Genomic DNA, 21640 nt, shown 5'->3' with positions numbered 1-21640 from the left:
AGGTATTGGTTGAGGTTCACTTTTATTCAGATGGTGTAATCACAGAAAGAAATGAAACAAGGAGCTATTCTCAATACTCTCAAAACTGGTGCCATAAAAATGAGAATACTTTGAGTCATCATTTTTTTAAAAAAAATAACAGAAGTATGACAATAAACTAGAATGGCTGATCACAAAATCATTTCATGAATTGAAATAATCTGGGACAGCAAGGCATGTGTATTGCAAAATTTATGCCAACGACATCTAATTACCCAAACCTTTGGTGGTGGTGGTGATGTCTCTTCTCAAATGAGATTTTTAAAAAAGATGTGCCAGGTTCTGTAGGTGGGCAGCTGTGTCTCTCCCCTCCGAGACAGGCAATGCCTGATGGGACCAATGCCCTATTTCTGGAATCCCTTTGCTTCATTTGGCATTTGTCCCTTGACATCCTTAGCCTCCACTTCGGGGTCAGACCAAAAGTTTGAAGAAGTTCAGATAGCTTCCTTTCCTCCCCCTCTCTCAGCAGCAACTATTTTAAAATTTCTGAACACAATCCACTGTGTAGGCAATCCCCACTAAAATTAACTAATCAGTTTCAACAAGGCTTTGCATTGAGAAGCTCATAGGACCTAGAATCATCCTTTTCATTCCTCACCCATTGCCCCAAACAATAAGCTCTTTACTCTCAGCAATGCTCTTGGAAAATTATTCCCTTGGGAAAGGATTAACCCCCAGGTAGTTTATTTAATAGTAATCTCACCAAATTCCCAACAATGAACTCAAGGATGTTCAAGGAACTCAAGCCAAGTAAGCCCACAACTTACATAGGGGGTTTGTTCCATGCCTAATGCCAAAATTGCATATAGTTAAAGACACATTGGGTGCAATGCAAGTGGAATTGCCAAAGTATTTTTTCCTGGATACCCCCTGCCCTTTTTTTAAAAAAAAAATCGCCAAGCATGTAAAGCTGAATGCACCTAAGTCAAATGTGCATAAGTTGTGGGCTTAGTGTACTGCATTTTTCCACTTATCCCTTTAAGCACAGAGTATGCAATTCAATGTATCTAGTTGTGTACATGCAGACACTAACTGTACACAGACACCATGATTGTCACATATGGTTTTCACACATTTCCCTACATTTACTTTTTAAGGCTGCAATCTGTAACAGTTACTAGGGCGTAAGTGTTGGTTTCTATTTCCCTCACTGAGCAGCAACTGCAGTCACAAGACATTGTTTTGCATTCCACAGTCAGAGTTACTGTTGGGTTCCCACGGGAATGGGAGACTGGAGTAACATCCAGTACACTGGTTTCCTGTTTTTCACTGTTCTCTCGGTGTTCTTTGTTTCCGAGAGGGGTTGTTTCTCTGCTCTCACAGAGGCAAGATGCATGTTTGTATTCTCTCAGCATAGAAGTGTAAATAAAGTTAAGAATGTGGCACATACTGCTTATCATTCCGCTGTGTGTGACCACGCTCTGCTTGGGCTCAAGATAAGACGAGCCTGTATCAGCTTCAGCTTCAGATGGGCCGAAGCTGGTCGAAATCTCACAGTAAGCCCTACTTCTGAGTAAACATGCACAGGAGAGCACTGTAAGCAGTTTGTAGTATTTAACATTTTAAATGGCCCTGAGTCTCTTGCCATTGCTCTTAGCGGTGTTCCTCCCTGGGATCCTGACAATGCTAAACTCGTAAGATCTTATTCTTCCCAAGCAAGCATTAAAAAATATATTAAAAGTCTGTGGTGGCAAATTTCCCCAAATGATGTTGCCAGTAAAGTAAGACAATGAGGCTAGAATCCAGCACAGCACTTTCCTTAATCAGGTCCCTACCTGTGCAGCTGAGAAATTTTATGCCTGTGACAAGCCATGCAGAACACCAGGGTATTTGAATATTTGTGGGATCACTATGGTAAAGTATTTGGGAGTCTCTGGAGTGCATTTCCTACAGAGTTTCATAGCAGCAAATATCATTATAAACTTGATCCTGAGAAAATATAATATAAAGTCTCAGAGCACACAGGAATATGGGGACTACGGGGGTTCTGAACCATAATCATTTTTACCTCTGATGAGACTCAGCTAAAATTAGCTAAAATAGCTTGTGCAAATGCATTTCATTCCCTTATGCTATTATCCCATAATATATAGCTCCTCTTTTAAAAAATCGACGCTCATTCACATTATAATGTAAGAACATTAGAGTTATTTGGAGAAAAATGGAACTGGGGTTATTTTAAAAGCATTGGAAACCCTCCATGGATTTCCATATAAATCCACAAAGTGAACTGGCCTTCCATCTTGTGAAAAAAATATCCTCATGTACTTGGGGGGAGGGGGTGTCCTGAAAAGACTACTGTTTGCTTCAGAGACAGTCAAGTAAAAAATGAAAAAGGAATGCAATTAAAAAGAATAAAGGGTCTCCAAAATAGGTGGGCATAAGCGTAAGATGCAGGCACTTGGCAAGTGGAAATAATTAAGAAGAGGCTTCGCTGCCCCAATGGCCAGGCTACTATTCCACATTGTAGTATGCAATACCCATCACAACATGTTGATAAGGGGAGGGTAAGCTTTTTAAAACTTTGGAGTTCAGTCTTCCCTGTGTTCAGAAGATGCTATCAAGTCTTTTCTAAGGAGCACGTGCTTGTGTCTCTGCATGTGAATACTGTCGCGGGCCACTGAAACCGCCTCCATCAAATGCTGCTGTAATCTGTGTTTTTGGCCACAAAGGCTGGGGCCTCCCACTCCACGGTGAAGAAGGAAAGTGTCCCAAAGAACCCAACCACGGCCATAATCAGAAGCTGCCACTGAAGAAGCAGGTAGTTGCTGTAGAAGTACGCGATGGCGGCACAGACAGACTGAAAAGGGAAGCAAGGAAGGGTGTGAGTGACATTTCAACTTGGCTTCAGTGCCATTCAGCTTTAGTAACATTCCAACTTTTTGTGATTTCCAGAGCATAAATTCCCCAGTCCAAGTTGTTTTTCTAATTAACTGGCTTACTTAGCTCTCCTGCAATCTGCCTATTTCAAAGTGAACAGCTTAGCATCAAATGCCCTTTCATATTCAGCTTTGACTCTTCCTGATCCAAGGTCATTCCTAATTCCTAGATTCCTTACTGCGTCTACAAATGGCTGACCTGCACCAAATCCAGGAAAAGAGACTCCCCGATTCCTAGAATTGTAGAGTTGGAAGGGACCACGAGGGTCATCTGGTCCAACCCCCTGCAATACAGGAATCTTTTGCCCAATGTAGAGATTAAGGGTCTCATGCTTTACCAGCTGAGCCATCACAGTGACTTGCAGATTGAGTTGGAACATGGCGTTTTTTGCATCTATCTTTTCCACTTTATTCACTTAGCTATTTTAATTTAATTTATACTGATATGGAATGCTATTGTTCCATTAATATCATTCATTGCATTGAGATAGAAGGTAGCATTTTCTATATAGCGCACCTACCAATGCATGTATTCCACTTATGACTACTCCAAAAGTTTGTTCTTTAAAAATAATTGTTCTATTAACCATTGTTTCGTCACGCACAAATATATCACATCACACATGCTTATGTTTAAACAGAATTAAATTTCAGTGTCTTCACTGGGGCTTAAACACAGGACTGTAGTATGTATTTTGGTTAACCAAACATCCTGCATTACTGAAAAGGCTTCTGTGTTTTTGCCTTACCCAGTGTCCTAGACAAAAGTAGATGACTTTTAAACTCCTTCCAATTTTACACAAAGCTCTTTGTTTGCATAATGAATAAACTACTGTATTATTTCACTAGACTACTCATTATATGATGTCTGGCTCTGACATTTGGCAACCAATAATACCTGGATGAATTTAAAGACTGCAAAGGCAGGTGCACTGTCTTCTGAGTACAGGAATCCCAAAATACTGAGGAGTTGAGTGTTGAAACAGCTATCACCTAGACCCAGTAAGAAGCTGCAGAAAATTGCCACTTCTTTGCTGAAAATAAAGAGATGCCAACCACACTGTAATTAATAAAAATATACACAACTATGAATGGAAAATTAGGTACAATCCTACCATTCATATTATTTTTGTCTAAGTCTATTGAGATATAATGGAGAAAAAAATGGCAAGGTCCAGATTGCTACCAAAGAGCTGCTTCATTTTGAGAATTCTCGTTTCGGGCATTTCTGCATTGCAATTAAATATGTCAAAGGCACTTTGCCCATATTATTTAATGTTTTAAATATTCTTTGACTTAGCATTCCATCCAAACCTGGGCTTATGGTTTGTCTTCCCCAGATAAACCATGGGTGGTAAACCAAGAGCAAATCTTACGTTTACAGTTCATGGATTGTTTGGAGCAAGAGAAACCATGAGCCCAATTTTGGCCATCACAGTAAGGCAGTCCATGACTTGGCCCAGATAGCGCAGCAGCAGAAAGGGAAGGAGAATGGCACCTCAGCCATTACCTTTGGTCCTTGCCTATTCATATTAAGCCATGGTTTGGCTTAGCACCCTGTGTAAACCAGATCTGTCTGGTCATGAGAAGTAAAGTAACTTGTACCTTGGTTCCATGAATGCTATGCTGTCTGTGCCATGGATGGAGGCGATGGGGGCATCATTTGGCATGTTGTAGAAAATCAAATAGAAGGCTACAAAATGGACCACAATGCCTAACATCACCACTGGGTTCCTGCCAAAACGGTTGTTTTTGCTAAGAAGGCCAAAGATTCCTCCACCTGTAATAGAGAATGTATCATTATTGTGAGCAAGAAAACAGGGTTAAATCACTTCCCTAGTATGTCATGTAAGGGAATGATGGGAATGGACTTATTTGACTCAACCCTGCTCTGCTCAGCAGCATCCCATCGCACCCCTAAAAAGCCTCACTAAAGGATGAGAGGATCCTGCTAAATTGTGTGTTCTCTGGCTTGGGAGGTTGAGTAGGAAGGAGGGATTCCAGAAAATCCAGCAGAGGCAACTTCCATCCTGAGCGTTATGCCTTGTGGTGGTGGTTCTACCCACAGTCCAACATGCTAGAAAGCAGGCAACGCTGTGGGAGGGGAGAAGCAAACCCCCACCAGATGACTGACTATGGCAAAGTGTCGAACTAACGCTCCATCCTCTCTCCCCCACACAGCACCACTACCTGATCCACAAGTGGAAACTGTGGCCTGGCCTCTCACAAGAGCAAATCAGGAGGTAAACTGTGTCACCACTGTATCACATGAGACCTCAAGAGGGTAGGAACTCACATGCTCCTCCATACCTCCACCTCGGTTAAATAAACATCCCTGTAAAGAAAACGCTAGCATGTCAGGAAAAGGACTAAGCTTGTATCCTTCTCCCTGGAACCTAGTCTATTAAGCCAAGGGTTGTTTTTCTTTCTTTCACAGAAACATATTCACTCATGTAAGTCTATATCTGCAGTCTAAAGTGGTACACTTCAATGGTTTACTGCTATTTCTGAGAACTAGGACTAATTATGTCACAAACATTGCTGGCTCCAACGGCCAAAAAGGCAATCTGCTTTTTATACCCAACAGCTGCTTGCCTTGGCTGTCAGAAGTCCTATACTGCAGAGTTTGCATAGTCTAAAATGAGCAAAACACTGCTGCTACTCCATCACCACTATAAATAAGTATTAACTTCCTGATCTTCTGCCAACCTAGCAGTTCAAAGGCATGCCAGTGCAGGTAGATAAATAGGCACTGCTGCGGCAGGAAGGTAAATGGCGTTTCCATGCACTCTGACTTCCGTCACAGTGTCCCGTTGTGCCAGAAGCGGTTTAGTCATGCTGGCCACATGACCCAGAAAGCTGTCTGTGGACAAACGCAGGATCCCTTGGCCTGAAAGCAAGATGAGCGCCGCAACCCCACAGTCACCTTTGACCGGACTTTACCATCCAGGGCTCCTTTACTGGTTTTTTTTTACCCTTTAACTTCCTGATGCATTAAACTGGTGTGGATAGTTTTAGTTAGCTCCTGAGGATTAAACAAACTGTTGTAGCTGTTTATATTAATGCACGTCATAAGCATTTAAAACAGGTCCACCTCATTTAACTACATAGAAGCCATTTTGGCATATGTGGTATATATGTATTAAACAACTGTAGGCAAAATTTATTTCCTGCTATTTCAAATCCAGTTTTGGGAGATGCCATAGTGCAATGGTAAGGCATCTGCCTTGCATGCAGGAGATCCCAGATTCAATCCCCAGCACCTTTTCAGATGCCTGTCTGAAACCCTGGAGATCTGCTATGAGTCTCTATGTCAACAATACTGAGCTAGATAAACCAAAGGCCTAACGTTCATCAAGGAATTTCCTTTGTTCCTTTGACTCACCTAATATTTCTCCAATACCAATAAAAATACCAGAGAGTCCAATCAGACTTTTTTCTTCAGTACCAAATTTATTTACAGCACCTATACAGGTCCCATACACTCCAGAGAAGAACGTTAATTCCAGACCTAGAAAAAAAACAGCAATATTACAAAAGGGAAGGAGAAAGTCCCTAGTTAGAGCTTTATCAAAGTCTACAGTTTAAGATAGAATTGCAACATGGATATCAGTAGTCTGAATGATACACTGGTCTTTTAGGAGAACTTTTCATAACTGTATTCATGCAATGCAAGTCAAGTTGACCAGCGGTGGCATTGGTGATTATCTGGAGGAAGCAGCTGGTAGCAAAAATGCCTGTGTAGGATCCAACCATATAAACCACCAAGGTATTCCAAGTACCATGGCGCCGATATTAAATTTTAAGAATGTTTGTGCAGGATTCAGCTACAACAACCAAGGTACCTATGGAACACTAAGTGTTAGCTTTACTAACAACTCCCAAGAAGTATTCGTGAAACATTTTACTTCAGAGCTGTCTGGTTCTATATAATGATTGTTAAAAGGATCATATGTACCACATGCCTTGATTTCTTTTGATGAAAAGTAGAACGTAAATTAAATAATAAAAAATCTTAACCAAGTGAGGTAAATGAGGCACATGGCCCATTGAGAGCCTGCTATGGGCCAAAATTTCCACCGACCCATAGAACTGCAGACAAACCCCCCCAAAACACAACTTGGTGAAGGAACCTGAGACAGGCCTCCAAGTTTAAAGCAAGAATACTAAAATGTGGTGATCGGGCCAACTAAGGTCCGCAAAAAATGGGATCGAAATAAATGCAAAATTCTGAAAATCTCCACTTTCATTTTAAAGCCCCAAAAATTTGAAATCCTTTCGCATCTGAAAGGATTTAAAAAAAAAAAAAAAAAGACTGCAGGCTATGAAAGGTACAGATACTCTCAGCTGTAACCACCAGATGGCAATCTGCAACACAAGTATTCTGCTACCAAAGGGAAGATACAGGAAGAGGAGCACTGAAAGTTGCTCCGGGGGTAGAGAGAGAGAGGAACATATGATGGAAGAGATAACTGAAGATGTTGGAATGGAATGTCTTGATGCAGGGCAAGGGCCACAATCCAAAAAGCATCTACAGATGTGTACAAAGGAATCATCCAAGCAGCCAAGGCTTTTGTCCGAAGCAGCATCAGCCAGCAATATGAGTGGCAGTTCATTAGAAAGAGCAGGTTGTCTTTTTTGGATGCAGAGAAATCTTTAAAAGAAATCCTCAGCTCTGTGCATGGTTCTCCCACAGGCTCACGGGCTCAGAATGAGAGCAGAAACTCAGACTAACAAATGCTTTGGGAGATACAAGGAAAAGAAAAGCACTTGGGGGATTTGCATGATGCAGCCAAAAGCAATGGATGTGGGGTAGGACTGATGGGCAGTAAGAAAGTCAGGGCAAAAGAAAAGTCCCATGCAAACTCCTAAGGCTAGTGATTCTATCCCCGTCCAGTTAGTTACCTGTATAGGCCGTTGTGATGCTAAGCAGCAGAATCTCTTTTGTGACACACAGCTTGATGGATCTTTCTGCAAAGAAGCCACAAGTAAAATACACACATGCACACCATGAGGATCCTCGCTGGATGCTGAATTAAAGTGGGAGGAAGTGGAATGGACTGAAGTATGTTATCCCCTCCCACAATCATAATGACGACTTCTGAATTAATATTCACAGTTGCATACAGGAACACAGAACTATAGGGCTTAAGAAGACAAAAGGGTGACAGATTCCAGCTTTGTGAGCCTAGACCATTGCTCACTGGTAGAGCAGCTGCTTGTATGCAGAAGGCCCCAGGTTCAATCCAGGTAGGGGTCTCCAGGTGGGGGTGGAAAATACTGAGCTAGATGGATCAATGGTCAGAAGAAGGCCGCTTCCTAGGCAGGAGAAGACACCTTAAGAGCCTCCCTTCCTGCCTACTTCATATCTGAAACAAACCACATTACAGCGAATGTAGTAATCCTGATGCTAATATTAGGCAAACCATCTTTCAATTCCCCTTACCCCACTGAGAACACATCCACTGCTCCCTTAAGAGAACAGCCACCATGCTCCATTAAGGATGAAACTTTCAAGGAACCCCTAGCACAGGGAATTAAAAGCATATTTTCCTCGCTAGGGGTAAGAATCTCAGACAATGAAGCTTAACTGTGGCCCTGGGAAATGCAAAGCATTGGTGTCTGGGTGGCAAGAAGAGAAGTATCATACAACACAGGAAAATAATGCATATTGCTTGTCCTTTTTATAAACAAAACACCTGGAGGTGAGCTTTTAACGTGAGACATCCATGTATGACTATGGCTTGACATGCTGGAAAATCTAATATTTCCATGGGATTTTACTTACTAAATGCGTCGATGGCCCTTGTCATGTTGCTTTGGCCAGACCTGGTTAAAACAAACATTTATTTAAAGTGAGAAAATAAATTTACAAATGGTGAATTTGTCATGATTATTATTCTTTATACAACAACGCCATTAGAAATTTTACCATACCAATATGGGAAATAACTCGTTCAGAAACGAACTACTTATCATGTATTGCTTATGATTATTAGCCATATTTCAGAATGAGCTCGCCGGCTGGGGCAAAACCACTCCACTAGCTTCCTGGTGGGTGAGTCACGACTGCTTATAACAGGAGAAGCGTAAGGTGGCAGGGAGGTCAGTGCAGTGCAAACACACTGGCAGGTGTGCCAGGTTGGCTCTGCTGGTGCATATGCACTCTGCTGACCTCCCCACCACTCCTTCTCTATCTCCCACTACGCAACAGCAAACCCACCTGCCAAGAAGCTCATGCAGCAGCTGCACCCCAGCCAGCAAGCTACCTCTGAATTGTTGTATTTTACTGATATTATATTATGTTCTATAATTATGTTTCTACCCAAACCCAAGTTAATTTCTGCTGCCCAGATGAATGCATTCTATAGTAACTCCTAAAGTATCAGAAGGACTTAATTCTTACTTTAGCCACACACTAGCCTGGATTAGTGTCACATTAAAGGTAAAGGGACCCCTGACCATTGGGTCCAGTCGTGGCCGACTCTGGGGTTGTGGAGCTCATCTCGCTTTATTGGCCAAGGGAGCCAGCGTACAGCTTCCAGGTCATGTGGCTAGCATGACTAAGCCGCTTCTGGTGAACCAGAGCAGTGCACGGAAACGCCGTTTACCTTCCCGCCGGAGCGGTACCTATTTATCTACTTGCACTTTGACGTGCTTTCGAACTGCTAAGTGGAGTCTTTCCCACAAACTCCTCTACTCCCCCCCAAAACAAACCGATTAATGGAAACATATAGTGCGACCTGTGAGGACAGTGTGCATAACCATCCTTCGTAATACAAATTAGTTATCTATCTTATTCACAGAGGAGTAGAAATGGCTAAGCATACAGATTCAGGAGTCAGATAGCCATAAACACCTACGTGCGTTCTATGAGGTTGTCAGTAGAGGCATCAGCGTCTTCTTCCTCTGAATTTGATTCTTCCGGGGTCCTAATGAGAAAAAACAGAACGGTCCCCACAAGACTAATCACCGTCAGAGCAATGAAGACGGTCCTACGGTCGTTTTCTGGGAAAGAAAAAGAAGTGTGCGTCAACTTCATAAACCAACAATAGCATATCCATTCATTCTATACCTAGGACATTTCTGTGCTGTGATTAAATACAGCATATAAAATAAGGTGTACTCTCCCATGTACTAGTCAAGCTCTCCATCAATGAAACTCAAGTTCTATATCCCAAGTTACCTATACAATAGAAGTGGGGAACCTTTTTCAACCCAAGGGCCAGTTCCCTCTGAGTAACTTTCTGGGAACCACATGCCAGTAGCGTGTTTTAATTCTGAGCTTTATTCAATTTCAAAATCAACTGTGAATTCTAGCTAATGTATCAAATCTGACTCACAGACAAAATAAATGTAAAAGGTTATTGAAGCTTGTGAAAACTGGCATGAGCTCAGTTGCAGAATCTGGCAGCCAGAGCAAGAGGAATGTAGGAGGGAAGTTCAAGGATGGCACAGTGCTTTTTTGAGGTTGGAATGATAAAATAACAACAAACAGAAGGGAAACACTGTAGTGTTTACAATTATGCTGCTACACATGAAGTTAAAAATAGCCTCCAAGGACTTTTAAAATACTGTTTAAAATAAGCCGTGGCTATCTCCACTGCTTTTTTAATTTCTGTTTGTCCCCTCATCAACATAGCAATTTCCCCTTATTATTTCATTCACAACCTGGTTACCTTAAAAAAAAAGGATATATTAAAAAGACCAACCTGATATATGAAGTTTCCCTTGCCAGGCAAAGTATATATATAGATTTCCAAAAAACAAACTGTGAACAAAAGAAAGCACATTACTGGTTAAGCAAGCTACTTGAATCGCGAAAGAAGGGAAAAAATGTAGACTGCAATTTAGTCTACACTGTCAGAAGATAAGACTGCAAATCCTAGTGAAGCTGAAACAAGCCCAAGGATTTCCTTGTAAAAAGTTAAATTATGTTGGCTTTCCAGGCATAGTTGAACATACCTGGACAACATAAGATAACAAAGAGCTTGTTCTCTTTGTTCTCCTGCTACACACACACAAAAAGTCTAACGAAGTTAAAGCAAGAATACTTCTTGGCTGGATAAAGAAGCCAACAAGTTGCTTCCAACAATGGTGATACAGTGGTACCTCAGGTTAAGTACTTAATTCATTCCAGAGGTCCGTTCTTAACCTGAAACTGTTCTTAACCTGAAGCACCACTTTAGCTAATGGGGCCTCCCGCTGCCGCCGCACCGCTGAAGCACGATTTCTGTTCTCATCCTGAAGCAAAGTTCTTAATCCGAGGTAATATTTCTGGGTTAGTGGAGTCTGTAACCTGAAGCGTATGTAACCTGAAGTGTATGTAACCCGAGGGACCACTGTATACATCTACATCACAAAAATTGATCCAAAAGAAGAATGGATTTTGTCAGCATCTGCTTATATCGTTGCTCTTCTTTCTTCATTTTCTACCACCACCACCACCAGATCTCAGAGTTAATTCCAGGGGGGCATTTGTTTCTGGGCTCAGTTTAAACTACTGGTGATGACCTTTAAACCTCTAAACTCTGCCATATATGAATCAACAAGCATCAGTTTCTTCAGACATCTTGTGAAAACTTTACCTTTCTGACCAGGCTTTCCCTGACTCATGAAATTGGGCCCTGTTTTATATGTTCGTATTCCCTGAATTCCTGTTTTTCTTATTCTTAGATCCTTTTATAGTTCTGTTTTATAGGGAGTTTTTGTATTAATGTTTCATATTGTACACCACTTGGGAGATTTTTAAAAACGTTAAGCAGTTTGTAAATGTTTTTAATTAATTAATAAAAAAATAAAGCTGCGGGTATCTAATTAATTAATTAATTAATTAATGGGTAGCTTAGGGACCAGTTACCTTGGCAACTGCCCACTCACACAGGAACTTGACTGATCTCACTGCCCCTGCTTCCTGTGCGACTCCTACACAAAATCAGGCAGGGACATGTGATAGACAGGACCTTCTCAGTGTTGGCACCGTGACTCTTTAACTCCCTCCTGGTGGGGATTCAAATCCCCACTAGCCGCTTTATCAACTCACACTAAAAACTAACATTCTAAAGACTTCTTGACATTTGTTGGACAAATTTAAATCAGGGGTCTACTCATTAAAAAGCAAACAGGGAGCATCTCCACCCCCATCACCCAGCCCAGACACAGAGGTCCAGCTCCAAGGGCCTTCTACCTCACTGCGAGAAGTGAAGTTACAGAGAACCAGGCAGAGGGCCTTCTTGACAGTGGTGCTCGCCCTGTGGAATGCCCTCCCTTCAGATGTCAAACAGATAAACAACTCTATGACTTTTGGAAGACATCTGGAGGCAGCCCTGTATAGGGAAGGTTTTAATGTTTGATGTTTTGTTGTGTTTCTATATTTTGCTAGAAGCCACCCAGAGTGGCTAGGACAACCCAGTTAAATGGACAACATATAAGAATGAGAATAATTTTTTTCAAAGCCAGTGTGCCTCCCAGATAAAGCAGGTTGTCTTAAAAATGAATAGGAATTGCCTTCCAGTCAATCGGACAAGGAAGCTTGCGTGAACTGGAAGGAAACTGGTTATTTTCCTCTTCTATGGGCAAGTGACGACCATATGCAGGTGTGAACACGACAGCAGGTGAACGGTTTTGTGGGTTAGTGCCACGGAAGGCTGGAATTAAGCTTATATAAAAGACTGATCACATAAGCCAGGCAGCATCCTCTGCAGCCTTCCCTGAATTTCTGACTACTTCCCTTCAGATGCCAGGCCACTAGCTAAGTTCATGGGAAATTCTTAGTGCTAGCCTACAGGAAGAAGGCCGATCATTTCCCATGACACAGAAATGATGTTGACTCAGAACAGCCTTAGAGCAAAGTACTCCTTCCAATATAGAAGACCATTTCTAAATAAGCATTTTGGAACACAGAATTGTCTGGAAGCTGTTATTCAACCCAATCCTAGCCATATTTTCTTGGAAGAAAATGAGTGAGCACAGAATTGCTACTGAACTGCAATTGTTTTGTTCCAATTAACCACGGATATTTCAGAAGAGACAGAATTCATAAAACTAGACATTTGGTGATAAATGACACAAGTGCAGCATTCTCTAAAAAAGCTAACAAGTGCCAGGTAGACAGACAAAATATTTATTGGCTTTTTACCAACAACAACAAAAAAAACAACAACAAGTAGGGAGAGGTCAAGATCGTATTCGGTAGATAATTTTGTTTCCTACCTGGATTGTAGTAATGCCCAGAAGATGCCACTGTTTCTGCCAATGGTGTTTTCGTTGGAATTTATTGTCAGACAGTTTCCCTGAGCAGTCCACAATACTGAAATTTAAATCAGAACACAGGTAAACAAGGAAAGAAAGTTATCTAGGATTTGCTGACATTTTTTGTGTGTCTTGTGTCTGTGGGCCCAGGGTAGTTAGTATTTTTAAGATGCCTATTTGGGCCACTTCACAGATTTTTAGGACTATACCTAAGATGTTTTTAAATGTACTAATAAAAATGTCAAGCGTGAATGTAACAAAGTTCTGTCTGAAACACAAATATCATACTTCATATGCTACAAGGCTGGAATTGGCAGCAGCTCCTTGCTGAGTTTGTTGCCATGTGTGAAACAACACTTATCCTCCATCTTCAAAATGTGAAAATAATGACACATTTGCAAGCATCAACAAATCTCAAATACCAAATAGAATTTGTTGCCATGTGTGAAACAACATTTATCACCCAGCTTCAAAATGTGAAAATAATTACACACTTGCAAGCATCAACAATTAATATATACCAAATAACATAAAACATTACTAGAAGGTATTCTAGGTATTTCTCCACTTGCTGGCAACGCAGCCAGCCTCTGCGGCACTAAGGGTTAGTTTCTGATTTATCACAGGCTGCTGGCAGCAACAAATCTGAACCATATATACTTTTTAAGATGCATAAGGTATGACTTTCAGAGTGGATGCCACTTCAGCTACGGTCATATTTCTAATCTGGACTTTGAGTACCACTTCAGGGCATCTCCAAATGACACAGCAAAAAACCCCAAGTTAATTATGCTGCTACCTACTTTGAACATGGTGATCCTAAGTAAATCTCTCTAAATTCAACTGGGCTTGCTTTCTAGATAATGTGTTAGGTTTGCAGCCTAAGGGAATAATTATAGTAAAATAATAATAATAATAATAATTCCTGTGGGAACCTTTCACACAAACCATATCCATGCCTGAGTGTATGCTTTGTGTAAATATTTCATTTTCAAGATATACCAACTTGATAATTCTCAGCTTGAGCTGTAAAAATGAAACAAATGTACTGTTGCGTGCTTAAAGCCAAACTAGCCATGTCACTTGTTCTTATGCCTTTTGCATCTTAATTCATAATCGGAGGCACAGAGAACTTGTTGAAACCATGGTGCCAAGGAGAGGGAGTTTAGCCCTTTCTTCCCCTGATGCGACTGTTAAAAAAACTAAAAATCCACACACTAGCTGTTAGCAATTCAAAAAGAAACACGTAACATGTGACACATTTAATATAACATCTCGCCTAGATTTTAGGATTCCTACTAAGTTGGAACATCAAGAATCACAAACTTCTTTTAATTTTTAAAGGCGGAGCTTAAGAAATCAAGAGATTTCCTAACAGAATAATTTTGGGGATCTTTTACATTCAACTTTGTTTTCATTCATTCCTCTTCCAGCTCCAAACTATCAGGTATAAAAGTTCTCTAATGTTTCTTTACAACTATCATTACTAGAGAAGTGGGGACACTAAAGAGCTTTTTAAAAATAGAAACGCTAACATTTGGATTCAAAGACCACACATAGTTCTTCTGCATGTCCAAAGGAGCTTTGGACTTTGTCGTCTCAAACAAGATATCCTCATACTACATAGCACACCTGTTTTTAAACTGAAAGGAGTTTCAAAAGCAAAGTTGTCGTTTGGAAGATGGGGAAGCTGAAAAAAAAAATCAACAATTCCAAAGGGCATATTATGTGCCTAGAATATATGCTCTGGGCATCTTGGCCTCGATCTCAAGATCCTACCAAGACCCCAAGTCCAACCTAAACATTCCTAGATCTTTCTGATACAAAGTTGGGAACAGCATACAGAAATTCACACATTTTGTTAAAACCATAGTTTAGTGCTACACACGTGAGCCTCCCAGAGCCTGAGTGAGCCGCTGGGCTTGCATGCTCCTACCTCATCTCTCCTGCACAGTCAAGAGGAGTTCTACCAAGCTTAGCTTCAGTTTAAAAAAATTTTGCTAAACATTGCACACAAACCCGGGACCCTGGATTAAAACAAGCTCTGGTCAGTTTTGATACAAGCCAACTTCCAACCATAAGTTATGAAGTTGGGTTGTTTAACAAACCACTTTTATTTTAAACCAGAATCCCTGATTCACTGCTAACAGTTAGCCAAGATTGTTTGAAAGCAAAACTCACAAACTGTGTGCAAGAGGGGAGGGAGAATTACGCAAGCCAAACGCTTTGCTTGGGCTCATGAAGCCTCACCAACTTAGCACTCAACCAAGCATAGGCAAACCTGGCCCCCCAGATTTTTTGGGACTGCAACTGCCATCATCCCTGACTACTGGTCCTGTTTGCTAGGGATGATGGGAGTTGTAGTCCCAAAACATCTGGAGGGCCAGGTTTGCCTATGCCTAAACTAAACTATGCTTTAATGTTCCATGAGAACCAAGGCGTGGTAGAAAAAGGCTTACCAGCAGCTGCTATTCCAAGGAAAACAGAGGCTGTGTAGAAGCTCCAAGTAGAAGGCTGGATAAAAACGGCAATATATATGCTGAAAAGATGGCAATGTATGGGATTCAGTTTTAAAATTGCTGATGCTACAACTGCAATACTTTATATTATACTAAAGTCAATTTCTTACTCCAACTGCAAAAAATACTGCAGCTCAATAAATCTGAAAGTTTTACATATCACTAAAGCACATCATGACATGCTGTTTCAATCATGAAATCTAACAACCATTATTTTCTTACACTGTACCCCACTCCAAGAAGCTCAATTTAAAATATTAAAAAAATTAAAAATTTAAAATATTAGCCTCACAGCAACCCCGAGTGCTCGATTTAAGCTGTGAGAAGATGACTTGATCAGGGCTTCCAAGCGAGATTCATGGTTCTACAGGGATTTTAACTTGTACATCCTGTGTCCAAAGCCAACACACTAACCACTATCCCATGTTCTTCAGTTCCTCACCTGCTGATCCTGCCCATGAGGATAATAAGCCTTCCAAAGGTAGATGAATAAAAGGTAGACAGCCAGAAGGAAACATCAAGGGCTTACGTATTTTAACTTACCTGTAAAAGATACCACTAACAAACATGGACAATTGCGGTCCTATGATGGCAACCACCGAAGGCGAGATAAGATTGGATGCCGAAAACACCCCATAAATAACAGCCATGCTGCGGAAAGTAACACTAATTATTAATAAATCTTAGGATACCGTTCAATGTCATTTCAGAGTTTTTAAATATATGAATAGTGGGGTAGGAGAGATGAAAATAATGCCAACTTATTTCACATATGGCAACCAATGTGCCACTTTGGTTTCAGATAGTACATGGGTAGACGAGTCTAAAAAGCCCGGGACACAAATTTTCATGGCCCTCTAGTAGCTATGGTGGCTCATTTACCAGAAGTAAAGCATTTAGTGTGAACTGGAGCAGAATATACATCAAGAGGTTTAGTTTGGTCAGTTATATAATGTCCAGTTTGGCCATTATTTGCCTTCCTCAACTGTATCTATTAATTAACACAGGACTGTATGCCTGTGTTATGCCAGGTCCAATCCAATCAATTTGTAGGTCCCTCTACAAAAACAACACAAAACAGGACACGTAGGAAGTTGTATTCACACATATCCAATGACAAATTGGATTTAGCCATTAGTAGTCAAAGGATTTGTTATTATTAATTATTATTTTAGCCATTTTCATTGTTCTTCCCTTCTTCCATGGCTTGGATCAAAACATTATAAATTGGGAGAGCTCAATTATGGAAGCAAAATACATTTCACAAAACAAGCAGATATAGTGGTACCTCGGTTTACAAACATAATCCATTCCAGAAATCAGTTCTTAAATCGAGGTGCGCTTTCCCTAATAAGGCCTCCCGCCGCTGGTGCCCTTCTACCATTCGGCTTCCGTTCATAGACCAAGTTAAAGTTCGCAAACAGGGACACTACTTCCGGTTTTGCGGAGTTCGTAAACCGAATAGTTGGTAAACAGGGCTGTTCTTAAACTTAGGTACCACTGTATATGCATTTTTACATAATTTTGAGTTACTGTATTTTAGCAATTACCTCACACTATGAGATGAAAATAACTAGGAATGTATCATTTGTATCTTAAGCTGAAATGCTGTCAGCACATTGTAACTTCTTATCCAGAGGCTAATCCTTACTTTTTTCTGGGTGTTTTTAACACATTCTTTGTTAAGGACTTTCAACTTTGGAAGAGCAGAGTTTGTTTTGCGGGATATCACCAATTTATTTACATAAATCCTTATGAGTCAGTGAAATGGACAGGGGGAAATTGAGTTAGACACCGGCTTGCCTTCTCACCCCACCACCTTCCCCCACAAGAAAGGCATGCACATAAGGGGGACAAAATGAAGGGGTTTCTATTTTTTGACACTTTGGTGCAAGTCTCGTTTTCTTCATGCACTTTTTTCACTGCTTTGCAGATGGGGACTAGCATTCTGACACATTGCATTAGCTGTTTAGCTTGAAATGTTTAGCTCTGAACCTCTGTTTGGGACCTCAGGAGGAACTCAGAGTATTGATAGGGAGAATGATTGTTTTCCATTATGAACCCAGCACATAGTGCAACTCAAAAGCAACAAAAAGAGAAAGGTATCAGTGAAGAGTACCTTGTGTAGCCACTGCCATGGAAATCAGTGTGATTTAAATTTGTGATGACGGTTTGCTGTACAGAAAGAATTTTTTAAAAAGATTAAAATATGGTATATAAATATATTTTTTTAAATGATAAATACTTGAGATACCTAACAGAACTAGAAATCAAACTACAGATTAACAGTAATTAAAACACTAATTAAACTTCAAAGCAACACCTTGAATTAGGTAGTTGCTATTGTAATACTCCTTTCATTGATATAGGCACTGACTGATTCAGCACGTGAACACAGGTTTTCATAATCACTAATGTTGCAACACAGAAAGCAAGGATGCAAAGGAAAGTTGATAGCCTGAGTAAGTTAAGAGTTTTGCACATCGGTTTTCTGAGCTCCCTGAGTGTTTTTCTCTCCCCTTCTCCTGAAGGCAAAACTACACTTTACTTTCACAAACAGATGTTCTGAAACCTACATTTGAACAGGTAACACTAATGAGATTGCAATGGAACATTCTAACTGGTGAGTGGGAAGTGTCCCTGATTACGTATAATCCACAGGGAACTAGGAAGGGAATAACACTCTCACACTCCTGCTTATTGAGGACAGGATTGATACTGCATGCTTGGAACAAGATATTATTGCACAACAGGAATTCCCTCCATCCTCCCCCCCCAAATGCCTGCCAGCCCGCCAGAAATCTGCTCTGGAGGGTTGGATGAAAGCCCAGAACTGGTTTAGGGGGCACATGGGGAGTGTCTTGTTGTGAGACTGGACCATGTTGTGTGTATGTATGCTTCATTAGTGCTACATTGAATTCTACCCCTTATACCCAGGAAACCTGATGCATGGGATTGGGGCGAGGTGGAGTGATAAAAAAAGGAATTTCAAACAAAGGGATGGGCAACATGGTAACCTCCTAATGTTGTTAGAATCCTTCTCCCATTAGCCTCAGCATAGCTAATAGACAGGGGTGGTAGGAACTGTGCTCCAACAACATCTAGAGATGCATGGGTTTCTCTCTATAAAAGAGATGTGCAAGTGCTGGCAGTTAAGAATACAATCCTACAGTCCATGGGAGGGTGTCCCAGGGCCATAGAAATTTGCGGATCTTCATTTCCTTGGCCAAAGAGAGAGGTCCATCCTCAGAGGGGGGCATCCACCCCCAGAACGATTCCCCTGGTTCCCAATAAAAAGGCCACGGACATGGCTCCTCCCCAGTGGTTTTTGGAGAGGAATATTGGGATGAATCCCAAGCATCTGGGATGCTCTTAGCATGATCCTCTGGCATGCTCCTGGAATATTGGGGGGGGGATAGATATCAGTCCTGGCAGGGCTATAGAATTGGTGATTATTCTGCCTTGCATTCACATAGACATGAACACACAGAGAGACAGAATAAAGATTATTATGCCTCAGCATTACGTCCTGAAAGATCATCTGAATGCTACACAGGGCAGTGTGGGGAATCACATGCTTTTTCACTTGGAAGCTCATTGAGATCTATTATCCTTGCAGGCAGTGAGGTTAGGATTCCAGCCCTAATCATTTTCTGTGTTCACTAAAAGCAGTAGATAGCTTCAGAAATATTTCTAAATCTAGAGAGATTAGAAGAAACAAAACTAGAGTTATCACATTGCATGTGCTTGAAGCCCCAAAACAATATAACCAGACTGAAGCACCATGAAGAAAGGAAAGGGATGCATTCAGGGGGAGGTAGGAAGGGGTAGGCTTAGATTTTCACTTACCGCAACATTTCCACATGTTTGGAAAGCAGTGAACATAAACATAAAGGCTGTTCCTAGAACAATGATGTTCAACAGCTTTTTTGTCTCAGGAGTCATTTTGTGTTTCCTCAAAAAGCTTTCTGGCTGAAGTTGGGGCAGGGTCACTACCTTTAAGCTTCTTTTTTAAAAAATTCTGTCAAGACAACACAAATACCACAATAAGCGCATATGTAAAACTGACTGTGGCATCGACAGATATATTCTGACAAATGAAGGGAAATCATGTACAACTGTAGCTAAGCAAAATAATAGCAGAGAAAAATCTCCAAGCAACAGGAATGAAAATACTACCTTTCACACAGTGAACAACAGCAGGCTCTCCCAAAAGATGAAGCATTCTGCCCCAGCTGATCTTCTTTGACATTTTACTTCCTCATCATATCTTCTGAGTCAGTTTTTGGCCCAGAGACTTTAAATCACGTGGTGACAAAGGGAACTCCTGCAGAGAGAGCATTCAGTTCATGCTGGACAGGAACTAAAGAGCAGTACAGAAGTCAGGTCAGCTGACCAAAAGGAAGAAAGCCCTGATGTATTCTGGGAAATGCAGTTCTGAATGTTCCATTCTTAGTCAACACAGAAAAGGCAAGCATGCAAAGGACTTGCTTGGTTGTTTAAATGATACATTTAATGAGGAATTGTTGACTCCCTTTAAAAAACATTCATTTCTGCTTTATATATTTATATAATCTCAATGAGTGGTAAAAAGAGGTAAGATATCTAAGTATCATTTACTTAATTGGGCATTCAAGTTATGTGTTTCAGTGTTTAATTTACTTTCTCCACACTGTACTAGAATGTGAATTACTCGGATATAACGTGTACTGTTAACACAGTAATAATTTCTATTACTTTATTTTTCCATCACACAAGGAAACCACTTTTTAAATTAACCGTTACACATTCCCATGCAGCTTTTTGGTGACAATGAGGCACAACAGATTAGGTGGTGATACATTCTGGTTCAGGGGTATGTTTGGAATGTGGGCAAGATATTGCTGATGTATTAAAAGGTTGGGAGGCATTGTTTTTAGATGCTTCTACCATGATTTCAGGGATGCAGGTGGCACTGTGGGTTAAACCACAGAGCCTAGGACTTGCCGATCAGAAGGTCGGCGGTTCGAATCCTTGCGATGGGGTGAGCTCCCGTTGCTCGATCCCTGCTCCTGCCAACCTAGCAGTTCGAAAGCACTTCAAAGTGCAAGTAGATAAATAGGTACCACTCCGGCGGGAAGGTAAACGTTTCCGTGCGCTGCTCTGGTTTGCCAGAAGCGGCTTAATCATGCTGGCCACATGACCCGGAAGCTCTATGCCAGCTCCCTTGGCCAGTAAAGCGAGATGAGCACCGCAACCCCAGAGTCAGTCACGAATGGACCTAATGGTCAGGGGTCCCTTTACCATCATTTCATAAATCAGAGTGATGACCTCTAATATTTCAGAATTTTGTCAGCTAAACATTTCACTTGTGGAAACAAGTAGCCAAACACTATTTTTGTTCATAGCCAAACACAAAAGGGGTGCCTTATTAACTCACTAGTGCATTGTCCCAAGAAAAAAGATATTCCATTTGGGAGAACTACTAATTAACCTGTCTTTAAATCTGTTTACTTCAGTGTAATACTTTTGTACAGAACACAGTTTGGTAGGTTAGGTTGTAATAATGGCTATAAACCTCCATAGAACAAAATACAGTAACACAGGTCTATTGTTTTTTTAAAATGCCAAACTTTTACTTTTTTTGCTGTTCACATTCACTAATACACCAGTTGTAATCTGCAGTCCCCTTAGCAAAAAGCTTGCTTTATGGTGTCATGATTGCTTTTGATAAAAGACACTGCTGGGCTATTATTTTCTGATTCCACCCCCCCACCACCACCAACGCAGCACGGCTCCTATCAACATCTCCCCCACCTCCACGTAACTCGGCACTAATAGCAATGGGCGGGGCAAAAAGTAGCCACGCCCTCAACCCTAGTTCGCGCCTCTTCACTGCGGCAGGAAGGACATCATCGCTCCGCCTCACATCCTTAAACCGTCCAAGGCTCTCGTGCACGCTACGTGTGTACT

At 41.1% G+C, this 21640-nt stretch overlaps 1 protein-coding gene across 4 annotated transcripts; it reads right to left on the bottom strand.

Annotated features, from left to right (window-relative positions):
• Window positions 1-1576: 1576 nt before the first annotated feature.
• MFSD11 (major facilitator superfamily domain containing 11) lies at window positions 1577-20257 on the bottom strand. 4 transcript variants are annotated; one of them, XM_081898010.1, is made up of 14 exons: window positions 19851-20257; window positions 19538-19694; window positions 17808-17863; window positions 16232-16339; window positions 15629-15708; window positions 13131-13227; window positions 10631-10689; window positions 9782-9926; window positions 8707-8747; window positions 7824-7889; window positions 6304-6429; window positions 4524-4698; window positions 3817-3952; window positions 1577-2839 (listed from the first exon to the last, which is right to left on the bottom strand). In XM_081898010.1, the coding sequence occupies exons 2-14, from the start codon at window positions 19631-19633 to the stop codon at window positions 2675-2677; spliced, it is 1350 nt and encodes a 449-aa protein (XP_081754136.1). In that variant the 5' UTR covers window positions 19634-19694; window positions 19851-20257; the 3' UTR covers window positions 1577-2674. The 4 variants fall into 4 exon arrangements, with proteins under 4 accessions (XP_081754136.1, XP_081754135.1, XP_081754137.1 ...); XM_081898009.1 differs by having other exon boundaries at window positions 19538-19709; window positions 19868-20255; XM_081898011.1 differs by lacking the exon at window positions 19851-20257 and adding an exon at window positions 19215-19387 and having other exon boundaries at window positions 19538-19695.
• Window positions 20258-21640: the final 1383 nt, after the last annotated feature.

Source organism: Podarcis melisellensis (genome assembly GCF_964234715.1).
Source record: "Podarcis melisellensis genome assembly, chromosome: 2".
NCBI classification, from domain to species: Eukaryota; Metazoa; Chordata; class Lepidosauria; order Squamata; family Lacertidae; genus Podarcis; species Podarcis melisellensis.
Note: the sequence above shows the minus strand (reverse complement) of the source record. Positions and strands in the feature narration are given on the sequence as shown.